This window comes from Sinocyclocheilus anshuiensis, unplaced genomic scaffold (assembly GCF_001515605.1).
Source record: "Sinocyclocheilus anshuiensis isolate Anshui unplaced genomic scaffold, SAMN03320099.WGS_v1.1 scaffold1765, whole genome shotgun sequence".
Taxonomy (NCBI): Eukaryota; Metazoa; Chordata; class Actinopteri; order Cypriniformes; family Cyprinidae; genus Sinocyclocheilus; species Sinocyclocheilus anshuiensis.
The window spans coordinates 46,515-62,621 of record NW_015539938.1 but is presented as its reverse complement, the minus strand read 5'-3'; the positions used below and the strand labels follow the sequence as shown (position 1 = coordinate 62,621).

Below are 16,107 nucleotides of genomic sequence, written 5' to 3'. Positions count from 1 at the left end.
CTCAAGGGAGGCGAGAGAGACAAGGACTTTACCTGCTGGTGTCATTGTTGGACAATGTTTCTGTAGAAAAACAAATGTGATTTTGGCCGGTGTCCTGCAGATTTTCGTTCCAACCCCAATTAAACACACCTGAACCAGCTAATCAAGGTTTTACTAGGCATATACACTTCCAGGCAGGTGTGTTGAGCCAAGTTGGAGCTAAACCAAAGCCACTAAAAGGCAAGCCTGCAACCTTTAGCCAAAAAAACGTAACGGCTAATGCTAACGCTTCCATTTTGCCAGTATGTGGGAAAGGAGACCAGAGGCCGTTTTTTTTAATGGATGTCAATGGAGGAGAGGCTTCACTACGCTGAATAAACAGCTTATCATTTAATGAATCGACAGCCTATGAGCTAATCTCCAACATGTTTTACACTAAGCAATACTTTTGGATTGAACTATTTTTAGAGTTTACACCAAAAAAATGCCGTTTTATAAGAGAAGTCACTGACTTTTTGCGACAGGTGGGTTACAGCTTACGGCACTTCTCATTCATATCTATGGTATCCGTAAACAGCGATTGAGTGTCGCACAACTCTGACTGAAATTCAATGATGTCAAGGCTGTAATGTGATTGGTTATTAATGCACACGTTATCCCAGTTGACCATTAAGCTTTCTCCAATAGTAAGTAATACAGACCCTCTCATCTCCCAATAGTAAGACAATCTCTGGCTAAACTCTGCAGAACACCGGCCCTCCAGGACCAGGTGTGGACACCCCTGTTATATAGTAAAAGCAATGGAAAACTACTGCGGCACAATGCTGTCCCTGATAAGAAATGAGGATGTTTCCTTATCACTCAGTGACTTGTGAGGACAAAGCATGAGATTAAACATTAATACATAATGATTGGTGATAAGTATTGAATACTGCATTTGAAAGAACATGCAATTGTATAAAGATCAAGTAATGAGATAAAGCAGCAACATGAATCTTTTGCTCACAGACACACACAGGTGATTTATTAACTTAAGTTAGATTCAATGTCATGTGATCACAGCAACCCAAACTGACTGTTTAAAAGAAATATGAAATAGGAACTGGAATCTAGAAATTGGCCCTGTCAATGTGCTCCTGGAGCACCTGCAACAAGCTCTTTTTCTTCAGCATCAGTATGTACTCGGCAAACTCACGAACTGCTCCGTTTCCGGCAGGTCTCTGACACGTGTATTTCGCCGCGATGAGATCCGCCACGACTGAGTCACACGGGACGCCGTTCAGCCCCACCTGAGACAAGATCTCTCTGTCTTCAGACTCGGAACCTGTGAGGGAAAATATCACATGCTGCTCACAACAAATTCTGATTATTTTACAGGCTCGCTAGTGGTTTCAGGTTTGTTTACAACATTCATTTGGACTTTCCAGTGTGAAACAATGCTCTAGAATGACGCTTTACCTGACAGTGTTAATTAATTATTAAAACAGTCTTAATTTATTTTTGTAATTAACTGGTAAAAAGCATACTTTTAATACAAGGCAGAGCAAAATTGATTTTTTTAAAACTATTATGTATGTAAAGAGGTTTTTTGAAAATTCAGGAGGTCAGAAATACAAAAAAAATATTTATAAATTATCATAAATTATGTCAGGTGTACAGTACCTAAAACGGCTGATTTAGTGCATTGTTTTTAGTGACTGTTTTTTAATTTAAATATTGCTTTGTTCTATTTTGATATATTTGAATGAAGTTTGTAATTGTCATATTCTGTCATCTTTTTCCATAATTGCTGTCGTAAAATCGGTGAGCACAATGGAAATAAGTTACCCATGTGATTGTTTCGTGTTTTTATTGTCAAAAAACTTGAAACTGTATTTTATTAACATCTTAACATTTGACTTTTTTCTTTATTTTAATTTGTTTCACAAATGAAGAAACGGTTGTAAAATCAGTGATTGTTAATTTTTTCTAAGCTGTTGTCATAATATTGAGCTATGTTCAGACTAAAATCAATAAATTATATCATAAAAAAAAATCCTAATGGAAATCTTTCACAAAATCATTGAAATATTATAACACAAACAAAAAACAAACATTTAAACGCAGACATACACTGTAAAAAATAAAATAAAGATTACTGGAATATGTTTAGCAATAAAATACTATTTCAGTCTTTCTACTTCACAATTTAATGTTTAATTCAGTACTTTCTTTGTAATTAATTGTGAAATTTACTAGCAAATTCCCACCATTCTGGTATTTTCAATGTTTTTTTTTTTTTTTTTTTAAAGGGACCAACCAGTCTTTTTTTAGTTGTATTTATATTATTCACTATTTATTTTATTATTTTGTTTTATTAATTTATTTGGATTTTGCATTAATGCTTAATCCTGGGGAAAAAATAACAAATAATTGTTAAAGTCATAAGTGGTATACCAGGTGAAAGGGTACAAGATGTTTTGGAGAAGGTGAAAATCTGAAACCTGAAACGAGCTGAAATGCAGTAGACATATCAAGCTTAAACTGGGTTTAGCTGGATTTTTCCCATGACATTCTCACCCATGAAGGCCACTTTATCCCACCGCAGTTTCTTCTCTTTCATCAGCCGCTCCACCTCGAGCCCATTCAGCTGCTCTCCAAACCAAAGGCCACAGCCGGCGAGCTGGGCGACCTTCTCCAGCAGACCCCTGGACAGCGGCTCATTCACGCAGGACATGAGGATCACCTAAACACACACAAGAACAACAGTCAGCAAACATCAAATCAAAACTTTCTTAAGACTTATACTCTTAATATTGCATGTCATTTAAACAGACAATACATTACTCCAGTCAAATTACAAAAATGTAATCCCAGTACTCCTGATGTATGTAAAAAATGTAAAGAAGAGAAGGGTACTTTTGTACATTCCCAAATACTATGGAATAGAGTCGATTGTTTCTGAGTCAAATTATTAGTAAAGAGACACCTCTGGACCCCAAGCTGTGTATTTTGCCCATGTATCCTCTGAATGCTCTATTCACCAAATATGAGGTACTGAATTGAAAAACAAAACAAAACAATAAAAATAAAAATAACTACATCATTACAAGTTTTTTTGTGTGTGTGTGTGTGTATGCATAATATATTTGTATTTATTTTGTAATGGTAAAATCCCTTTAAAATATACTAATAACCACCATAATAATACAGGTGGTAAAAGAATCACAAGTTCATAACAAGTAGCTTTTCTACAATCAAAATATTCTAAAACATATACTAAAGACATAACCTAATATACAAAAGGTGCACAGTGTCATGCACATAAATACAAAACTCCATCATAATAATAGGTGACACTAAAACAATGCAGTAAACATTAATTAAACAAAATAAGATGTAAGAAGATAAATCCCAAATGCACATAACTGATCACAAAAACTAACAAGAAACATAATTGTTTTAAACAAAATACAAACAAATGTAAAGTCTCATGCAGTTTTCACTAGTTTTACTGTAAATTATAAGATTTTGACAGTTTTACTTCCAAAGTCTGTACATTTGACAATATTTTATGATAAAATTACTTAAAATTTTACTGAAAATGTTCACTATTTACAGTAAAGGGACATGCCGTTAATTAACCAGTTTTTACAGTTTTAATACTATTTTACTGTTAACACCACTATGAAACCAAAATTGACAATCCTTGTTTTTTTTATGTGAAGTGCAATATTTAACATTGCAGTGTTTATTATAAATGATTTATCCGTGCACATCATTATTGTTTAAAATTCATGTGCATTCATAATCTTTAATCAAAATAACTTAAATAACCATATTTAATCAAAATAGAATAAACCCTCCTTCTCCCGCTCTACATTTTTTCGTTTCACTCATCACGAAAGACTATTGCAACTTTCATGCCAGCTTTAAAATGACTTTTTTTTTTTTTTACAGTGTAGCAATTATAGCATATTAACTGTACCAGCCCACACAACTGTACCTCTATATTTTCTCTCTGCAGCATCTGTATGCCTGCCACGTCTCGAGCATTGATGGCCACATGGTCCTCGCCTGAAACCGATGTGAATATCTGTCCGTTCGTCAAACAGCCAGACACTTTACACAGAAACAGCCTGACCGCCGCGTTCTCCTCTCGGCCAAAGTAGCCAAACCTGCAGAAAAGGGTAGCGTTTCTATCTTCATTGATGCTTTTTGTCTGGCCACAGAGTTTGTCTAAACAGCTCACCTCAGAACTCTCTGCTCAGCGACAGGCCAGTCGATGTCCACGTCGATATCAACGCTGTACTCAGGCAGCATTTCATAGTAGGCGATCTTGCCCAACTAAAACACACAGAGAACAGATCAAAATATCTGACGAGGTTTCACACACGGGTCAATCTTTAAAATTTGAGTTCAGGTAATTTCTCCTTTAAAATCTTAAAAATAAAGCTTCTTTATTGGCATTGACGGTTCCAGGAAGAAACTTTAACATCAATGGAATCTTTCCATTCCATAAATGGTAGTGGAAAAAAGTTCTCTAGACTTTTAAAATAGTTCTTTTAGGAACTTTTCACTGAAAGGTTTTTGGGGACGAAAAATGGTTCTTCTACGCCATCACATGAAAGCTTAGCTTCAAACCTTTATTTTCAAGAGTGTATTTATGCATATCTTGACATGTGATTTTTGGACTTTATTTCACAAATTATGAAATGGTTGTAACATCAGATATTTTTAAATATTTTTCTAAGATCATCTCAAAATACTTCAGTTTCTTTCTTTTTTTCTTTTTGTACTGTTCAAACTAAAATCAATCAATTATAATGTAAAAAAAAATGTTCACAATCTTTTTAAACACTGTAATGTGAACACTGAAAAAAAAACAAAAAACATTTAAATGCAATCTTTTTTGGTACCTCTTCTTACTCTGAACGTTTACCCTGTTAGAACTTTTTAATGACTTTTTTTTATTTTCAACATTTCTGAAATTTCCACATCTTTTTGTATTTGTAAAATTTCTGAAATTTTCACAAAACTTTTTGTATTTTCAATGTTTTTAACTTTGATAGCAACAATAAAAAAATCAAGGGACAAGCATTTATTTAAAATGGTTTATATTATTCATTATTTATTTAGATTTTATTTATTTATTTATTTATTTTGAATTATTTGGATCAATTTGTGTGTTGGTTTGCTTAAGCCCCAGAAAACTATAAATAAATAAATAAATAAATAAATAAATAAAATAACTGTAAATGTCATATACGTGGCGTACCAGATAAAAGGGGACAAGGGGCTTTTCGGGCACTCAGTCTGACTATTTTATTATTTTATTACAAAATATATGTAACTTATGTAACTGTTTTAAATATATTTCATAACTCAGAAATCTGAGGACAGGTTTGTCACCATATTTTGATAATGACCCACTTGTTTAAGGCCGTTTTCCAAAGCCTTTCTCGTACTAAAATAGAAAGAGCCGTTTTCGTAGAGTTCCCCGTGCCAATCTTGACGTCGAGGCCTGTGCGCCACGTCAATGTTCAGAGATGTCGGATTCTTACAGTCTAATTAAAATGAAAGACAGAAGTGAAAGACGTGTGTACCTTCAAATGTAGTTTCTGTTAATATTATGACTGTTACTAAACATTACATAGCAACAGGGTTGGGAGCCATATAGATTCAAGATATAATATCAAAGTATATTGAAGTGACCTACTTTTGATTTTATAATATGCTTTTAAATGAAAGATTGTGTGTCATAAACATCAAGTGAAATTGAACATCAAGTGACCAAGTAACAAAATAAACACATTTTGAGATGTTTTCGTGGTACCTTTCTTGTCCACCTCCTCCCAGCGAAACTGGTGTCTGCGAACCACCGAAAACACATAGTCACAACCCTGTTCAGTGATCATCTGCAGGGCTTCTCTGATGTGATGAGGGTGGAGGCATGGAGACGTGGCCTGAATATGACAGACGATGTCCACCTCTAAAACACCGCCAGAACATAAATGGCCAAGACATTAAAAATGTAGGCCTTTCTGGGCCCTTAAATCTCTCACATGTTGCCATTATAAAATGATGAAGAGAATTTTTTTATATTTGTAATTGCTTTATATTCTTGTTCTCCCTCTTTACACAGATTCATACTATTTACTTACAAAAACATCTCAACATTTCAACAATATATTCCTTGTTGAAAATACATTTCTCTGCAACTTAATATTTATAATATATAAAAAAATATATATAAGTAAAACAAAGGAAGAAGAACAAACCTGTAAGTGACACAACGAGCGGAATGAGGCAGGGAGAACTTAAAAAAGAAGACAAGTTACTTGTGAGCTGTTTTTCTTAGCGGAAACTTTACGATAGTGAAATAAAGCCTGGCGTATAGTAGCTAGAAATCGATTTTTATTTTTTTTTACTTTAATACAAAATGTGAAAATCTTTTAAAAAGTTTGAATATGTGTTTTATGTTTTGTATCGTATTTGATGCGTCAGGCTTTTATGGATCATTGTTACGTCTCCTTAATTGCTTGGCGTCTAGGGGTTTTGGGAGGTAACACGAAAAATTAAATAAATAAAAACAGGCAGAAGCAAAAACTGAATTTGAACTTGCTTTTAGTAGGAAAAAATAATTCAATATAACAAAGCACCCAATTATGCAATAAACAGTGAATCAAATATAGTAATATAAAAATAGTATAGTAAACTAAGTCGCTTCAGTACAGTAAGTGTTCATCTTGAAATATTACAAAAGTTATTCTTACATTTACTTCACAAGAATACTTCTGGAATTATAATAAATTGGTATAAACCCGTATGCCTATAAAAAAAGTATAAACTATCAATCAGATGACAAAATATTGATCATTTTGATAATTTAGAGGCCTTAGAAATTAATTTAACTAAAACAAATACATGACCAGTGTTGGGAAAAGTTACTTTTAAATGTAATGCATTACAATATTGCGTTACTCCATAAAAAAGTAACTAATTACGGTACTTCGTTACTTTTTATGGAAAGTAATGCGTTACGTTACTTTGCATTACTTTTTAAATCTGGACAGGGCTTGCTTGTTTGTTTTTAAAATAAAAAAGTTTTATTTTTGTCAAATATAAAAGCCTTTTCACACCAAAAGTGAAATGAATAAGCCTCAGACTGAAGGGAAAGTAAATTTACGTCCGGACTCCGTACAGTAGAATGCAGAAGAAGACATTTCAACACACTTCAGCAATAAAAAAAGACACACAAACGTTCGTCTAGAGTAATTTGTGCTTATTAGTACGGTTGAACTGAATCATCGAAGGTCAGAAGCAAAGACATTGGTTAATAGAATGGGATTAAACACATAAAGGATATTTGTGTTGTTTAACATTTAATTATTGCAGGTTTGCGTCATATTCTGAGTTGCATTATTTTTATTCATTTTGAGGAATATTGAATCTGTGTGTTTTTTGTTTTTTTTTGTGAGTGAGATGAATTAATGCATATTCATATATATTTTAGAACTACAGTAACATCTTATTTCTCTCAACGTGGGGACAGGAGAGCTGTCAATCAATAAATTGGAAAAAAAAAAAAAAGTAACTTGATTTCTTATTTGAAAAAGTAACTCAGATATTCTCCTGTAAATTAAAAGGTAATGCGTTACTTTACTAGTTACTTGAAAAAAGTAATCTGATTACCTAACATTACTTGTAATGCGTTACCTCCAACACTGGACATGACACATGAAATATTGATCCAAATTATATTCATTATCTATCTATCTATCTATCTATCTATCTATCTATCTATCCTCTAAGAAAAAAAGAAAAGCTGTCACTCGGGCTGTATCCTTTCAAAAGGTACTAATATGTACCATTTAGGTATGAATATCAACACTTTTAGTACAAATACTGCTAAAAAGCTACTAAAATGCACCCTTTAGGGGTAAATAAGGTATAAATGTGTCCCTTTTGAAAGGGCACTGTCCCAGTGACTGTATCTATCTATTAAACAAAAGAAGGAGTGTTTGTTAGACATCATCATTTACAGTATATTGAACTCACTCACCACACGAGAGCAGCAGTGTAACATGATTATTTTCTTTTACATGAAATTGAATTTTTGGCTGGCATGTTCAAAACATCTACAAATTCCCCTAACAGATGCATGCCCAGATAATAATACAAATGTTTAATGATGAATCTCATCATCATAGATTTTTGCACAATTTTTGTTCATCATATAAATCTAATAACAGGTTGTAGGAAAATATTATTTTCCCCCTCATATCATAATCTCAGAACCCGGAAGGTTTTAATTCTACAAGTTTGAGCTTTTCACTAAATAAAGGAGGCGGTTCAAAGACAGATGAGAGCTGATGTGTTTGATCTGCTCTCTTAAATTACAGGAAGGGTTTGAGCTCTGTGCTGTTGCAGACGGGAAAGACAATCTGTTGGATTGGTAGAGTATCAGAGGCCGTGGCCTTCACCCTCTTCTCTGATGAAAACTTCAGGTAACATCAGCTTTTTTAATCCTTCCGAATCTATTAAAACAAGTGTTTGCTGTCCATTCTCTCTCCCTCTCCAAATACTTCTGTTGAGAAACCAATCAGCTCTTCACGACGGTTCATGATCAGATAGCAGCGAGCAATTTATTTAGAGCAAACTGTCCACCAAACATTTAATTTTTGTGCCCCCAGTCCCATGAAAAGCAATTTATTAGCTGCCAAGACAAGAGAACCAGTGGCTTTTAAGAAGTAAAGAAAGATGTGAATCTCCTTAGGGCTACAGATTTAATATCTGTGGTGAGGGAGATTCAGACTTTCTGGATGTCAGGAGTGAATCCACACCAGACCGCTCTGACACACTGCATTGCAAGCTACGGGTGCAAGACACCAGTCTCTTCACTCGCAATGAAGATACAATGTTTCTGGATTTGTGTATTATTGGTTTTGTGTGTGTGTGGGTTGGGGGAGGGGGGTTTGTTGGCTGTTATCTAGTCAAGTATCTATCTGTTATCCTTCTGAAAGATGGAATATAGTGCAGAAGTCTTTGTAGTGCATTTATAGGCTACTGATTTCTTGACATGATCTCAGTGTATGTGCAAATTAGCTGAGGAAGTGTTCATTTGTTGCAATTTGAGGAGTTTTTCAATTGCTGATATTTTATTACAGTAAATGTTTTAACAGTACCTTTCTAAATGACTATTTGACATCTGATAGGAAACGTCCTGTAGATGTATTGCAGATGAGCAAACACTCTAAAAACAGGCATAGCTACACACTCAGAAATAAAGGTACAAAAGCAGTCACTGGGGTGGTACCTTTTCAAAAGGTACACTTTTGTTCCTATTAGGTTCTAATATGTACACTTTGAATACTAATATGTACCTTTACATGTACCAAATGTAAAAAGGTACCAAAACATGTACCTTTTGAAAAGGTGCCGCAGGGACCCAGCGACAGCTTTTGTACCTTTATTTCTATAGTATGTCAAAGGTATTGTGTCAAGCTAGTAGAGCAAGTTTTTATCACTACTGTCAGTTGCAACCATCCCCTATTATGGGGTTAGTTGCAACATTTGAACTTGTCTATTCAAGTATAAATTGTACGTATATTATCATATGTACACGTTACAGCAGGTTGGGTAGCTGACAGATGTGGCTTATATTGTGGCTTTTCAGTACAATCAGTATCTGAGAACCTGAAAGAAATGCAAAAACGTGTTGCAACCATCACCAGTCTCCCCTACCTTTGATTTCTTGTAGATTTCTTGTATTTGTAGATTATATTTAATGATAGAATACACTAAAACATTTGGCTTGTGTAAGGCGTTATACATGTTTGGTTTGCGTGTTCTTATTGTATTTAAACAGTTTTGACCAGCAGGTGTCACCACTGTAGTGTTTCAAGTGCGAAGTGAATGAATTTTATTGAAAAATGAAAGTGAAAGTGACGTGACATGTGGCCAAGTATGGTGAGCCATACTCGGAATTAGTTTTTATCACTACTGTCAGTTGCAACCATCCCCTATTATGGGGTTAGTTGCAACATTTGAACTTGTCTATTCAAGTATAAATTGTACGTATATTATCATATGTACACGTTACAGCAGGTTGGGTAGCTGACAGATGTGGCTTATATTGTGGCTTTTCAGTACAATCAGTATCTGAGAACCTGAAAGAAATGCAAAAACGTGTTGCAACCATCACCAGTCTCCCCTACCTTTGATTTCTTGTAGATTTCTTGTATTTGTAGATTATATTTAATGATAGAATACACTAAAACATTTGGCTTGTGTAAGGCGTTATACATGTTTGGTTTGCGTGTTCTCATTGTATTTAAACAGTTTTGACCAGCAGGTGTCACCACTGTAGTGTTTCAAGTGCGAAGTGAATTAATTTTATTGAAAAATGAAAGTGAAAGTGACGTGACATGTGGCCAAGTATGGTGACCCATACTCGGAATTAGTGCTCTGCATTTATCCCATCCAAAGTGCACACACACAGCAGTGAACACACACACACCGTGAACACACGCCCAGAGCAGTTATTAAGCAGTTGCTCCAATTGACTCGAAAAATTAGAAAAGGTCAGTTTCTCCCATATTTGTTTTCTCTGCAGGTGATAACTGAGACACAATATGGTGCCTATATCAGTATATGAGCGCACAAGTCTGTGGCATCATATGAAAATACCCTGATAGCACACGTACATCACGGAGACCTCTATTTGACGTCTGCATTTACATCTGCAAGACATATTTTTAGAGTGTTTGCTCATCTGCAATACGTCTATAGGACGTTTCCTATCAGATGTCAAATAGATGTTTAGAAGATGTCTTGAAGATGTTTATGATTTAGAATAATTGTAAAACTGACATCTTAAAGACGTCTATCAAATGTTTGTACACCGCAGATGCTTTCCAGATGAAGTGATCTTTACCAGACATCTTGCAGACGTACGTGCTATCTGGGATGCAAACTCAAGACAAGACGTCTTCTTTACATATTTCTGATATCAAGCAATAAGAATATGATAAAAAATCACTCCCTCATTGAAACATTGAAGAGTGATTTAATAATGGCTGTTTTTTTTTATATATTTTATTATATACTGTTACTGATAATTAACAACAGCATGATAAGATGATAAGCATGATAAGACCCCTTAATTTCCCCTTTAGTTATGGAATGTACAATCATCAGCCATTTATCATGGCATCAGTGATGGTGGCATCTTTTTCCAGGTCCACCTTGATTTTCTTGCCAACCAGTTTGAAGATGTTCTCTGGTCTCACACCATGCGGTTCGGCCACTTTTACTGTCAGCATGTCGAGAGTTAATATCTCGCCCTTCTGCAATGGTTTCCGGGCCACTACCGACTTACCCAACTGTAAGAAAGGACATAAACAGTGATTTAAACACATTTGATCACTTCAAAAGCCTCCTATTGCTATATCTGTCAAAATGAGGGTTGTATCCGACCTTGCTGTGACAGGAAGCCTCACAGGGCAGCATCTGTTTGATTGGCGAGCCCATTGCCATCTCAGCCGTCCTGATGGCTCTCACCAGCTCTGCCAGCTCAGCCGGCTCCAGTGATGCTGCGTGGTCACTGCCTTTCCAGGTCTTATCCAGGGTCACATGACGCTCCAGGACCTTCGCCCCGAGTGCCACAGCAGCCACAGACACATGGATGCCCGTCTCATGTCCAGAGTATCCTATGGGAATGTCCGGAAACTCCTTCTGGAACTCCTGCAATAGGAAATGGGAAATGGAAAGATTCCAAACTACTCATTAACTACGTATAATTCTTGCTATGTAAGGACTCAAGATCAGTGGGTGCTTTCAGTCATAGTTTTTGATGAAAATATCCTTTAAATTTAGTCAATATCTCATGTTTGTTAATATTACTGACTAAAATTACATCTAACTTTAGTATATCAAAATAACATTTTAAATGAGAATTGCAAAATCAACCAAATATTTGATATATGTTTGGCATACCAATTTAAAAAAACAATAATATTTAAATATTTACATTTGGTTTTCATTTTTACTTTGAGTTAAAGTTTTAGTATTTTTGTAATTTTGTAATTTGTATTAGTTTAAAAACAAACAAAAAAACATCTATATAGTTTTTATTCAGTTTTAATATTAGTTATTCAAATTTCGTAATACTTGAAGTATTCACATTTTTATTTTATTTCAGTTTATTTTATTTAATGTTTGTGGTTTTAGGTTTCGTTTTAGTTAATGATAATAACCCTGCATGAGCAATATAACAATTAACAATTAATTTTTGCAAAATGAAACCAAATATTCAAACATTGTAAACATTAATTTAGCATATCAAAATACCAGTGTTATTTTAGTGTCATTTAATTTTTGAAGTTTTATTATATTTTATTATATTTTCTGTTTTCATTTTAGTTTTAGTTAAGGGTTTAGTCATTTTGTTTGTTTTTATATGTATATAGTTTTTATTAAGTTTTTAAAAATTTGGCAAAAACAACATGTTGGTAAAAAACCCGATGTCTTAAAATAAACCAATGACTAATTTTTGCAAAATAAATATTCAAGCATTTTATATATTAAATTAGCATGTCAAAATTTAGCAAAATGAAAAATGTAATTAATCGTCTTCATGCACATTTTTCTTGTCATCCAAAAAATCTTCGTTATGTAACATTTTCATCAGTAATTTGCGTAGTTTACAAGATTAAAGTGGTTTGTCTTACAGGGATCAGACTGAGGTTGACGTGCTCTATCGGCAGTGGATAAGCACTGGTGCACTGCAAGAAAGTGAAATTGGGATTGTGCTTCTTAACGGTTTGGTAAACACAGTGCATGGTTTCCATCGACTGCATTCCACTAGATATCACCATGGGACAACCTACAAAACAAACCAAAAATGTTAGCTTCAAGACATGCCTGCTTCTGGGAGAAAGTAAAGTCAATGTTTTAGTTGGTTTTGATTTCTCTGCAGACTTTATATATGCAATCACCTGCAGAAACTAACTTCAAGAATGAAAATCCAGAAAATCCGCACCAGGATTTGTAGGTTTCATTTTCTTAGCTCCCTGGCCAATCAGCACTATCACATTTTGCAGGTACTCCAGAATAACTGACTTCAAATGCACATGGGAAGCTATTGATATATTCAGTTCTCAGTTCTGCTTGTACTTTTCTCATTCTCACACTTTGGATAGCCTTTTGTTACCGTGAGCTGGGGTGCCATTTAATTAGTCTGAGGAACAACAACTTCTGAAAACATCTACTGATTTTTAATTTCAAATGGCTGTTTTACCTTTTTTGGCGGTTTTATCCAGGTAAGGGATGTTGTTGGTGTCTGCTGAGGCAACTTTGAAAAACGGCACATTGATTTCATGAAGAAATTCTACAGCCATCTGACAGAGGTAGGGAGAGGAAAAGTTAAGAGGTGCATTTGAGTCTACTTCGTTTTGGAGGGACATTTGCATATTTTCTTGCTATAAATCATAAACGTTTTGCATTTGTTCACCTCATCCATCCCTGATGCTGTAAAGAAGATGCCAATGTCATTGGCGTACTGCTGCAGTTCTCTGTACTGCTGGTGACTGAACTCCAGATGATGCTTATGAGCCCCGTAGGTCGGCCCCCAGGCGTGAGGGGACGTGTAGGGACGCTCCAGAGCGTGTTTGGTGAATCTGTGTTCAATCTCACTCTTTTGAAACTTGGCACAATCAGCTCCACAGTCCTGCGTGGAGACAAAAGAGGAAGTAGAGCTGGATTTTGGTTGACAGTAGTCATGAAAAACAAATTTCAGGGTGTACAGAAAAAGAAAACGGTCACCCTATTCACCATACACTTAAAAATAAAGGTTCTTCACTGGAATTGATGATTCCATGAAGAACCTTTAACATTCATGGAATTTTTCAATTCAACAAAAGGTTCTTTAAAGTAAAAAAAAAACAAAACCTTTCTTTAGATTTTAAAAATGTTCTTCACCGTAAGAAAAAAATGGTTCTTTTAAGAACTGTTCACTGAAAGGTTCTTTGGGGAACCAAAAATGGCACTTCATGGTACCTTTATTTTTTAAGTGTGTAGAAGAAACAGTGGAGCTTCTAAAATCTAAAAGTTAATTCGATGTGATGTGTGACTCTTACGGGCTCAGATCATGTTTAAGAAAATGTATAGGAAAAAACACAATATTTAAATATATTTATATAACAATGGAGCATGAAATAAAAAATTAGAAATACAGGACAATTTGATAAAATACAGCAGTACTTTACCTTAGCCATTCGGATCATTTTTTTGGCGATTTCTATGTCTCCTTGATGGTTCTGTCCAATCTCAGCGATGATAAAACAGGGGTTGGAGCCCCCGATTTTTCTTCCAGGACAAAGTTCAAACTCAGCAGACATTTTATCGACTAATTGCTTAACTGATTTATAATTGAGAGGCTGGAGATGTGATCACTAGCGTGCTGGCATCAAGCAAAGGGGCCGCAATGGAGGGCACGCTATGATTTAAAGAGATGCAAGTGCTCCACCCTAACCACCACCAACCCCTACCCACACACTACATTGCACATTCTTTAAGAGCGTGTTGTTGAACCAGATTAGCAAGCTGTAGAAATACACAATTACTTCAGTTGTTGTTGAATTTTGAACATGTAAGGCTGTTCAATATTTAACAGTAAAACTATGTAGGAAAACCACACAACACAATTTACAGGGCGTTGTGCACACAGATGACTTCATGAAAAAAAGGTACCACAAAGAGCAACCAAGTCCATTTTTATTTATAGTGTTCTAAAAGATTTACAACTATGCAATTGGACATTATATATACATCAGATAAAAGTTTACAAGAAGGAATATATACAAAGCCTTAATGAAAAAAAAACAGTAGACCTTTTCGTGAGAAGTTGCAGTTATGAAAATTATTTTTCGAAGCTGTAAATAAAACTGATTATTGAAGTAGCCTACATTTGACAAGAAAATGCTATTTTAGTCTTTCTACTTTCTAAATTTCTATTCATGCTTAATTCAATGTGTCACTTGTAATTATTTGTGAAATTTACTAGCAATTTCTGAGTGACAATTGTTTCTACACTATTTTTTAACAGCACAATAATAAAAAAACATTTTGTACGATGAAAAAAATAGCTTTTCATGGGAACTGCATGCCACAAAAACATAGGATGTTTTATAAGAAAATAAAATACTATTCGAGTCTTTCTACTTCAAAATTTTACACTTAATTCAATGTGTTACTTGCCGTTTCTTTGTAAATCATTGTGAAGTTTACTAGCAATTTCTGAGTGAAAATTTTGTGAAATTGTTATCAGTGTACTTTACTGCTAGTGCAGTAAAACTACTATGTATAAAAAGTGTCAAACTCTAAAAAACACTGGGTTGGCCGGTCTGTGCATAATCTTTAAAAAAAACACAAAATAAACTGGTTATCTGTCATACCGGGTACCATCATTAGTTAGAGGAATGTGCCTCTGCCTGTTGTCTTACAACAGTTAAGTGATTGGACAAATCAACACTCTTATTGGGATGTAATGAACAGAATGTTAAAAATGTTTCAAAATTCCATGTAAAGTTTTTTTGTAACCATGCAGAGACCTCAGCTTGACCTTCATATTTTGTTTATCTGCTGTTGTATGCAGGAGGCAATACATGGTCCAAAAAGACACAAGAGGCACAATGTAACCAAAGCAGGAACAAACATTGAGATCAAACTACCCCATCCTCCATTAAATTCAGCTCTCATATGGAAATATGATATTTTGTAATTATTATTTAAATCTGATTCATTTTCAAATTGTTTGTTGTAAATAAACACCTCAGGAAAATCTTATGGGGTTTCAAATCAGAATATGGCTTTTTGTTATGAAACAGGGCATAGTTTTCATACATGTGTTCGGTAGTGGACACCAGGCCATACAGCATGTTATATAATCAATATATGAACATTTTGCCAAGTTATTATACTCCCATTATTACCCTTTACACCTTTTTGTTACCCCAAGAACACATCAATATGCAAATTTGATATAATGTATTTGTACATTGTGTAGAATGGGAATACCAATTAATGGCCATTTTACACACATATTTCATAAAGTAAAATAGTATATCAAATTGTTATTATATCTTA

At 34.5% G+C, this 16,107-nt stretch overlaps 2 protein-coding genes across 2 annotated transcripts; both read right to left on the bottom strand.

Moving 5' to 3' along the window:
• Positions 1-1,034: 1,034 nt before the first annotated feature.
• On the bottom strand, positions 1,035-5,981 carry cmasb (cytidine monophosphate N-acetylneuraminic acid synthetase b; the record flags this gene model as incomplete). The annotated part of the gene is made up of 6 exons (XM_016484088.1): positions 1,035-1,303; positions 2,539-2,704; positions 3,965-4,136; positions 4,211-4,305; positions 5,392-5,525; positions 5,795-5,981. Coding segments are annotated over 6 exons (969 nt in total), but the record flags the coding sequence as incomplete, so codon positions are not given.
• A 4,891-nt stretch (positions 5,982-10,872) lies between these two features.
• On the bottom strand, positions 10,873-14,421 carry LOC107686966 (sialic acid synthase-like). Its single transcript, XM_016484090.1, has 6 exons — positions 14,229-14,421; positions 13,475-13,690; positions 13,262-13,361; positions 12,693-12,847; positions 11,440-11,706; positions 10,873-11,345 (listed from the first exon to the last, which is right to left on the bottom strand). The coding sequence occupies exons 1-6, from the start codon at positions 14,358-14,360 to the stop codon at positions 11,157-11,159; spliced, it is 1,059 nt and encodes a 352-aa protein (XP_016339576.1). The 5' UTR covers positions 14,361-14,421; the 3' UTR covers positions 10,873-11,156.
• Positions 14,422-16,107: the final 1,686 nt, after the last annotated feature.

Coding starts and splice junctions, on each gene's coding strand:
- LOC107686966 (XM_016484090.1), bottom strand. CDS start 14,360: ATGTCTGCTGAGTTTGAACTTTGTCCTGGAAGAAAAATCGGGGGCTCC. Junction 13,691..14,228: donor AAATGATCCGAATGGCTAAG/GTAAAGTACTGC, acceptor GTCTCCACGCAG/GACTGTGGAGCTGATTGTGC. Junction 11,346..11,439: donor AGGCTTCCTGTCACAGCAAG/GTCGGATACAAC, acceptor CCTTTCTTACAG/TTGGGTAAGTCGGTAGTGGC.